An 8,748-nucleotide genomic window follows, 5' to 3' on the forward strand; every position below is an offset into this window, starting at 1 on the left:
AAGCAAATTATAAAAATATATATTTTCACCAATTACGGGATAAAATAAATTTAAATAATTGGCAGATAGTTTGTAATAAAACCCACCAACCTATCTAAAAAAAAGTTCAGAAGGAAGAATCAGGGGTGTCAAACTCCAGTCCTCAAGGGCCGCTGTCCTGCAACTTTTAGATGTGCCTCTGCTGCACCACACCTGAATAGAATAATTAGGTCATTAGCAAGGCTCTGGAGAACTGATCTACACAAGAAGGAGGTAATTAAGCCATTTCATTCCAGTGTTTTGTACCTGTGGCACATCTAAAAACTGCAGGACAACGGCCCTGGAGGACTGGAGTTTGTGACCCCTCAGCAGATTTACTTACATCACTCTTCTTCCTTATTTAACCATGTTCGTTTTTCCACATACAATTACGACTATTTGGATTCTTAAACATAATTTTGTCAGACATATATACAAGCTGGACAGACACTTGTAGATGTGTTTCATTATTCTTCAGAAAATGTAAACATCAGAGAAGGATTTGAGGAGCTTTGGATCCATGGTCAATCCGGTAGATGGCAGTATTGACAAACTGCAGCTGCTTTGAATTTGCGCAGAGAAGAAGAATCAAGAGAAAAGGCAAAGGAGTGACGGGAATCGCGTGATTCGGGTTTCACTGTGGAGGTGGAAGGAGCTGTATAAAACTAAGGTCTACAGTTGATCATACAGAAGACTCGTCCTGTTCGTGTTTCTTTACTGCCAAGAAGTTAAGAAGTGTCGCTTTTTTGTGAGCTTTTTTGGTTGGTACGAAACTCCGTCACATATCTTTTTAAATTGGCGAAATAAAAGTTGGCGTAACAGTTTTTAATAATGGATGTTTCTCTGTTTCAGGATCAAAAACATGGATGTTCGAACTGGTTTAATTGTCTTGTTTTGCTTGATGGGTCTCACCTGGGCGCAGCCGGTCAAGTACATTGACTGCGGTGAGTTTCACTTCACTTTTGAAACTTCCTTCTCTGTTAATGTCAAATCATCATTTTTCCTGGTAAAATAAAACGTCTAAAAACGCTTTCAACGAGGAAATATAGCAGCTTAAAATGCAATTTTCCATTAAAATGCCTTCTAAATTACCTGAGACTTAAATGTGGGTGCTCAGGTTTTTTTCAATTAGGTTCCAACAGAAATGGGTCTAAACATTGTGAAACCTGAATGTTAATAATTAATCCTGAAACCCCTTACATTTTTGATTAAATCACCGACTCCTTTTTGAGTGAATCCAATTTTTAACTTTATTTTGTGGAAATTACAAGGTTTGCATAGATGAACGGTTCCCAAATTTCTCTACACTGCCTATAGACCAGTGACCTCATCAGTAGCTGGCCGGAGCTAACAGTTTTCAATTGTTTGCATTTTCTTCAAAAATGCTTAAAATTTAAGCTTTTCTGTGAATCACTGAAATGATGTAGTTGTATGCTTGCCATTTCTGAGAACTTCCTCACATCTGTGTTAAATGATGTTCTGCCCCAGAACGATTAAACTGCATTACAAAATTCCTCTCCCTTAGTTGTTTTCACCACAGATGCATGTTTTATGTTGCCCAACAAGTTTTTAAATTGCTAAAAGGTTTGGTGGAGGGCTGGCCACTCAATGTTGATCTTTGTCGGTCTGGAACTAGGAGTTTGCTCTTACTAGTTTCTTTTAGGGTAATTTTCTTGTTTGAACACTTTAAGACCTTTTCTCTTCAGCATATAAGGCAACATGACCTTTTGAAGTATATAGACCAGGGGTGGGCAACTCCAGGCCTCGAGGGCCGGTCTCCTGCAATTTTTAGATGCATCGCTACTTCAACACACCTGAGTCAAATAATGAGGTCATTAGCAGGACTCTGGAGAACTTGACTGCACTTGGGAGATGATTCAGCTGTTGGATTCAAGTGTGTTGGATCAGGGAGATATCTAAGAGTTGCAGGACACCGGCCCTTGAGGACCAGGATTGCCCACCCCTGATATAGACATATTCAAGCAGTTTCATGATCCCCGTTATGTGCTAAATAACACCACAGTATGGAATATTTAGCATCGCTATAACATGATAGTTGCATTACCCCTTTGTATGAACAAGGATCTTATTAGTACAGGGGTATCCAAAGTCGGTCCTGGAGGGCATGTTTTAGTTCTCTGCCTAGTTTAACGCACCTGAATCCAATAATGGCTCGTTAGAGTTCTAAGAAGAACATTGACTTACTGAAAAGGTTTACTACCACCAGCGAGTGACTTTTCTTTTGTATTGGATGTTTGTATTAACATGAAGACATGTTAAAGAATTTGTCACAGACGGACCAAGTTTATCTACCGTACTTAAACCACTGTGTTTTACTGTCTATTGTAAAGACAGTGTTTTTGGGCGGCCTAGACGCACAAAGGGCAATCTTACTCGCCACATACAATCAAATGTTGCTGAGTATGTCTTGGCAATCTGTTTGGCAAATTGTAACCTAATGCCCCTTTGCTGGGTCTTTGCATTTGAAATCATTTTAGCTGAGCAGCCTGTTGTTTTTTGCTCAATTTTTTTGTTCATTGAAAGGTGCACTTAATTGTTGAAGCAACTTCATATTACTCTGACCTATTTGGGGTTGATGCACTCCCACCATAACTGACATGTTCTTGGCAACAAATGGTTATTGATATTGTAAGATATTTGATTTCTCCTCATCACCAGACAAAGGCACTGTTTTTTCTTTCCGTGTTTGTTTCCAGGCTCCACTACAGGCAAAGTGATCGGTGTGGACATCAACCCTTGTCCTAATCAGCCATGTCAGCTTCACAAAGGAAACTCCTACACTGTCAACGTCACCTTCACTAGCAGTATGTGTTTTGTTTTGTCTTTTCTTTGAAATGCTTTCACCTGCCCAACAGTTCAACCTAAATGTGTGTTTTTAATCCATCTGCCTGAAGATGTGGATAGTGACAAGAGCACTGCTGTGGTTCACGGTGTTGTTGGAGGTATCCCGATCCCGTTTTCCATCCCTGTGCCAGATGGCTGCAGGTCTGGAATCCAGTGTCCCATCAAGACTGGGAATACCTACAACTACCAAGCTTCATTACCAGTAAAGACTGAGTATCCGTCAGTAAGTATGATTCTCAGCTCTTCAGACGTTAAGTTTTGTAGTTTATTTTTAATCTGATGGGGGTGGATGAAGTTCTCCCACCCTCCTTCCTTCCTCATTTCTTCTGACTGATGACGTGGATGCACTTTGGTCACTGTGACTCTCTTCTGGATTTCTAGATAAAATGTGTCGTGGAGTGGGAACTGAGAGATAACGGCAACGAAGATCTCTTCTGCATCAAATTCCCAGTTCAGATTGTGAACTGAGCCGGCCTAACAAAAGAACCTCAGATGAGTTTATCTTAAAAAGGGATTCAGCTTTGAGTAAAAACTACTTCTTGTAAGATTTCATCCTGTTTAAATTTGTTTTTTTTCTCTCTCTGCTGATTTCACGGCTCTCTGCACACATTAAATCTACAATAATGCCACTCGTTATGCGTTAACTACCTAATGTTCAATTGTAAGAGTGAAGAATTTAAAATGGCATCTGAAGAGGAACCACATTCCACTACTGTGCAAATGTTTACTGGCTGCTATGTAGTCTGAAAACTTTCTTTATTGATATTTTGTAATCCATACTGACCTGCTTGAAAATCTATTGAATTGGCCAGGAAATATGCAACCAAAGAGCAAATAAATAAATCCAACTTGAGTAGTAATCTGAGTTTTTTTTTGTTTGTTTGTTTGAACCACTCTGTACCTTTTTGAAATGTTGCTGGCTTAAAGTTAATGAAAATAATTTCTCAAACATTCAATAGTCAGTGAAAATCATAATGTGGTCTATACAACCAGAGAAGTCTACAGATTTTTGCAAATGTCCAATAGATGATTCTTGGTTCCCTGAACAAGAATAGTAAGCCTTAAGATGTGATTGCTAAAAAAAGGCTTTTCATAGTTCTGGCCAACCAAGTTAAGTTCAGTGGAATGAAAATCTGCAACCTTCAAAGTTATGAAGTGAGGTTGCTCCAAGTGTTTGGGAGAGATTGAAGCATTAACAGAGAAGGAGTCTGTGCTTGAAGAGGCAGCACACTGTAAAAGGATCCCAGCTCAACTATTAAATGTTTAAATTATACATTATACCTGCATTTCTGCAATTTTTTTGGAGAACTTGATTTAAAAACTGAATTCTCATTTATCTGGATATTTGGAATATTGTAATGGGTTCAAACAAATCATAGTAGGAACTAGTTTTTTATAGTAAACGGTCTGATCCATAGAAAAGAGTTTTGTGCAGTGAATCAGCCCTTTTCCTTGCATCATGTGACATGGTGTCATGTTTGCATACAACAGAAGTGAGTCAGACATCTGTTCAGTGCGTTCTATTTAAAAAAATTCAAAGACTTTAAATGTCGGCATCAGGTGTGCAGCCAAAAAGAAAAACCAGTTTTAGAGGAAGTGACGGTGTTTTTTTTTGTTTTTTTTTTTACTATTCCAAAATAGTATGCAGTCAAGTTCTCCAGAATCCTGCTAATGACCTGATTATTTGACTCGGGTATGTTGAAGCAGGGACACAAATTTTTACCTTTAATCTCTTTCTATAGTAATGTTTTTATCAAAGACCCAAGACGCACATGACTTACTGAGATTTTATTGTTAGCAAAGGGCAATATTAATGAAGGGAATGTACAAATGCGGAGAGGAAACTGGTTCTTTCCTCAGCTTAATGCAAAACACTGAAGGATTATAACTCAGTAATGACAGGTTATATGTACAGTAAAAATGTTTAAAGCAGCTTTAAAAGTCTTTCCTGGAGATCAATAAATGCTGTGCTTTCTGGCAGAACCAAGAGATTCAATACAAAACCAACAATAACAAGAGAACTTTTTACAGCTTAAAATGCAAGCTAACATGTAACCATAAAAAATTGTAAAAATATCTAACATGAACTGGGACTGAAAGATATTAAATGAGTTTAATTGAAATTAATCTCAGAAAATATTAAACTAAATTTAGTAGTTTTCTTCTAAAAACTCATTAAGGCAATTTGCTTTAAAATAACTCCTTTGCAAAAAACAGGTTGAATAAAAACTGGTTGGGAAATATTAGGAACATCACAGCTTTCTTTCTTAGGAGCTGCTGGGCAGATGGAGAAGCTGGATCAAAATAAATAACTCTTTTTGCATCATTTTGATGACTGAAAAAGAGCAGCTTTATCACTTAGTCACTACATTATATCAAGTGGAAGAAGTAAGATGTTTCCACAGTAAAGTAAACAGCAAACTGTTGCAACAGATCCCAAACAGCCTATCTGAAGCAGTCCCTAAAGCTAACTAATATAAACTCCTTCAACATTAAGAAAGTTAGAGCAAAATTAGGTTGATAGGGCTCTGTAGCCTTAACTGTAGTAAAAAGGCAACTAGACATTACATAACAAGCCAAAGTAAAAACTTGGGTGTTATTGTTTAGTATTTAAGTATGACCCAGATGCTCATTGTAATTTTTACTGTCCGTTTTGCTTCAACTTTTCCAGCCGCTGAAGCAGAGCATTTCCAAACGCTTCTCTGTATCCCGGACTAAGCGTGTCGAGAAGGGAGTAAACGGTCTCGTGGTACTGGGTGTTCAGCTCCTCATTTACCTCATCAAAAGCATAGCCCACCACCTGTTCAAGTAGAAGATAAATTAGTTCTTTAAAAAAAAAAACTTCAAAACCTCTCCACCCCCAGCGTCTCCTACCCTGAGTCCGGCCTCGGTCAGCTCCAGACAGTACCGGTTCCCCTCTCTCGTCTCCACGTTGATGTAAGCCACGTCTGATGTGCTGGTGAGGCTTTGCGAGATGTGCATTTCTGTTACGGCGAAGAGAACATCGTTGACGATTGCATCCGCCTCCAACCTCATGTCCTTGACGTCTCCGAGTTCAATTGAGTCTTCTTCAAAGGCGGATGATATGGACTCCTCCGGGGGACAGTCTACCTCCATCTCCTGCAACACAAAGCAGCAGAGTTTACAGGCATCGCTGCAGCTTTGAACTTAAGACTCTGAAGATGAAATTGGGATTGTGGTGTTCTTTATTGTTATGGAAAGCAATACAAAGAAGTCACTGGTTTCTAATAATAAAGTAAATTAACAGAACAGCCTGATTCATAGAAAAGACAGTTTTGTGCCGTGAAGCAGCTCTTTTTCATTATATCATCATGTGACTGTGTATGTTTGCCAAAAACAGAAGTGAAAAACAGACATGTGACATCTGACTGTTCACCAAGCTCCATTTTTAAAATACACATGTGGGCATCAGATGTCTAGTCAAATAAGTAAAACCGGTTTTAATGGAAACACAATTGGTTTTCTTTTCTGTTCCAAAATCTTTCCAAGAAATAAAACTAAATAATTCCCTCATCTTTCTTCAAGCATTATGGCTACGAAGTTCATCACTGTCAATCTTTGTATTTCCCAAGGATGTATTTGTAATAACCACTAATTAAGGTAACACCGGTTATATTTCTACACAGTTTTCTGCATTTCTTGAACAAGTTGAAACTTGTCTTGGTCCCTTTATGCAAGTGTGCAGTTCAACTCGGTATTTCTGTGTGTCAGCACTTGCAAACTGCTTCACATGTGGCTTCGTCATCATTTTCCCAGATGGCTTTGTGTCTGCGATGGAAGTGACACTGGACAGCCTCCACCGAACCTATCACTTCCATATTCAAATAGAGAATCAGCCTTTCTATGGGAGGGGCAATAAGCAGAGGATCATGTGAAAATGAATTACTTATATTTTTGTGTGTTTTTCTGTTAGTTTTATTGGTTTTGGCTTTATACAAGAATTTTGTCAAAACCTCTTTGTTACTGATTAATAGCAGGGCTGACTGATACATTATGATTTAAACATCCAGGAACTTACAAACCATTCAAACCCAGATCTTTGTTACATATCGTCACAAAGGTTTTGCGTTCAATGGATTTTATGTGACAGACCTACAAAAAGTAGTCCATACTTGAAATGATACATAGATTAAATGTTATGTAAATAAAAATCTGAATATTGTGCCATCCATTGGGATTCACTCCATTTTAATTTGATTCCCCTAAATAAAGTCCAGTATGAGCAATTCTAATGTGTGTCGTTTAATCTCAGCATAAATAAAGTTGTTCTACTGGCGATGCTGTGAAAAGCTGTCTTTTATTGGCACCATTGATGAAAGAAAGACATAAGTAGTTCTGTTTGCAATTTCTCATAAGCCACAGAGGGATCATAGCAGACTTGTGGAGTAAGATGCTGTGATCTGGCAAAAAAACTAAACCTAGAAAACTCCAACAACGCAGTAAAACACCTGTGGCGGAAGCATAAGAATGGCCTAGTCAACATGCAATCTAACTCTTTGTGTGACGACTTGAAAATTTATTGAAACTTATTCTGAGCCATTTTGCAAAAAGTACTTGGTGTTAGCCTTTCACATAAAAATGTGAATAAAATGCATTGAAGTTATTGGCTATAGAATGGCAAAATAAAGATTTCAAGGAATATGAATATGCTTACTTTCTCCAAAGTCTGTTTATTTGTATGTTTTCCAATTGCAATTGGTACAATTTCAATTTCTCTAAGAAGGAGAATTTTTAAGGTGTGCCAGTAAATGTGCTGTCATCCCACACAGAACCAGTGATTCAGCTGCTTATTCAAACCCAAAAGATAAAAACTGATACAGCAAATGTATCCTTTTAATTTAAAAGATATGCAGCGTAATTTAGATCGCAGCTTACAAAAATCTATTGCCAAATATAAATATGTGAACATATTCACAAGTTCATTATTGAGTGTTAAGTTTTTAATGGAAAAAAATGATAGAAAACCAAACAGAATCTATTTTACTCGATTTCAGCATATAGATTGTACTTTAATCGGAATACAGACTAATTTGTATAATTTCTATGCAGAGTGTAGATTAGAATTATAATTAAATTGTAGATATTATTCAGAAAGGTATGTATTTACATAATTTACTTAAATAATAAAATTACATTTAAAGTACAATAATCATATACACAACGTAATGTACTGTAATTACTGTAATGTGAAAATGGCTTTTCGCATAACGTTTCAAAACTAAAACAGCGACATCTTGTGGACATCTAAGAATGAGACGAAAATTTCAACATGAGCTTCAATAAACTGAAACATATATATATATATATATATATATATATATATATATATATTTTTTTTTTTTTTTTTCTCAAAGGGACGTAGGTATGTATATCTATCAACTGTTTCCGAATTAAACGTTAAGCTAAATCTGCTACTAAAGGGAGAACAACAACTGAACACCTACATTGTTTTTTGGTAACTCTGTGAAGATGTTAAACGTGAATGTGCGTGTAATTTAAGGAAACATGAAGAGTTGAGGTATGGCTTAAAAATTACAAATCCATTTTAACGAGGTTAACTGCGTTTATTTTTCTCACCTCCTCGTTGGTTGTCTTCTTCCGGCTCGTAGAAGCTTCCAGCCTCCTCTCTGAGCTGCTCTGCGTGGGGATGGATCACTCCGACCAGTTTCTTCTAGCCTTGATTAAAATGGGATTTATAGCAAACTAATGAGAGGATAGAATCTCTCTTAGCTATTTTATTGTTCTACTAAACATTGTTGGCCAGACAAAAGCTTGATAGGTATCTGGATCAATAAAAAGATGTACCACGAGCATAACGGTCCCCCCACTTTATGACATCACGAA

General features: G+C 37.3%; 2 protein-coding genes across 3 annotated transcripts; one reads left to right on the top strand and one right to left on the bottom strand.

Moving 5' to 3' along the window:
* The first annotated feature begins 601 nt into the window (after nt 1-601).
* On the top strand, nt 602-3,743 carry LOC114134829 (NPC intracellular cholesterol transporter 2). 2 transcript variants are annotated; one of them, XM_028001650.1, is made up of 5 exons: nt 602-783; nt 871-962; nt 2,736-2,843; nt 2,934-3,106; nt 3,265-3,743. In XM_028001650.1, the coding sequence occupies exons 2-5, from the start codon at nt 881-883 to the stop codon at nt 3,349-3,351; spliced, it is 450 nt and encodes a 149-aa protein (XP_027857451.1). In that variant the 5' UTR covers nt 602-783; nt 871-880; the 3' UTR covers nt 3,352-3,743. The 2 variants fall into 2 exon arrangements, with proteins under 2 accessions (XP_027857451.1, XP_027857452.1); XM_028001651.1 differs by having other exon boundaries at nt 609-766.
* A 913-nt stretch (nt 3,744-4,656) lies between these two features.
* Nucleotides 4,657-8,744, bottom strand: gskip (gsk3b interacting protein). The gene is made up of 3 exons (XM_028001652.1): nt 8,482-8,744; nt 5,758-6,003; nt 4,657-5,683 (listed from the first exon to the last, which is right to left on the bottom strand). The coding sequence occupies exons 2-3, from the start codon at nt 5,998-6,000 to the stop codon at nt 5,525-5,527; spliced, it is 402 nt and encodes a 133-aa protein (XP_027857453.1). The 5' UTR covers nt 6,001-6,003; nt 8,482-8,744; the 3' UTR covers nt 4,657-5,524.
* Between the last annotated feature and the right edge of the window lie 4 nt (nt 8,745-8,748).

Source organism: Xiphophorus couchianus, chromosome 19 (genome assembly GCF_001444195.1).
Source record: "Xiphophorus couchianus chromosome 19, X_couchianus-1.0, whole genome shotgun sequence".
Lineage (NCBI taxonomy): Eukaryota > Metazoa > Chordata > Actinopteri > Cyprinodontiformes > Poeciliidae > Xiphophorus > Xiphophorus couchianus.

Coding starts and splice junctions, on each gene's coding strand:
- LOC114134829 (XM_028001650.1), top strand. CDS start 881: ATGGATGTTCGAACTGGTTTAATTGTCTTGTTTTGCTTGATGGGTCTC. Junction 2,844..2,933: donor CAACGTCACCTTCACTAGCA/GTATGTGTTTTG, acceptor ATCTGCCTGAAG/ATGTGGATAGTGACAAGAGC. Junction 3,107..3,264: donor TAAAGACTGAGTATCCGTCA/GTAAGTATGATT, acceptor CTGGATTTCTAG/ATAAAATGTGTCGTGGAGTG.
- gskip (XM_028001652.1), bottom strand. CDS start 6,000: ATGGAGGTAGACTGTCCCCCGGAGGAGTCCATATCATCCGCCTTTGAA. Junction 5,684..5,757: donor TGACCGAGGCCGGACTCAGG/GTAGGAGACGCT, acceptor CTACTTGAACAG/GTGGTGGGCTATGCTTTTGA.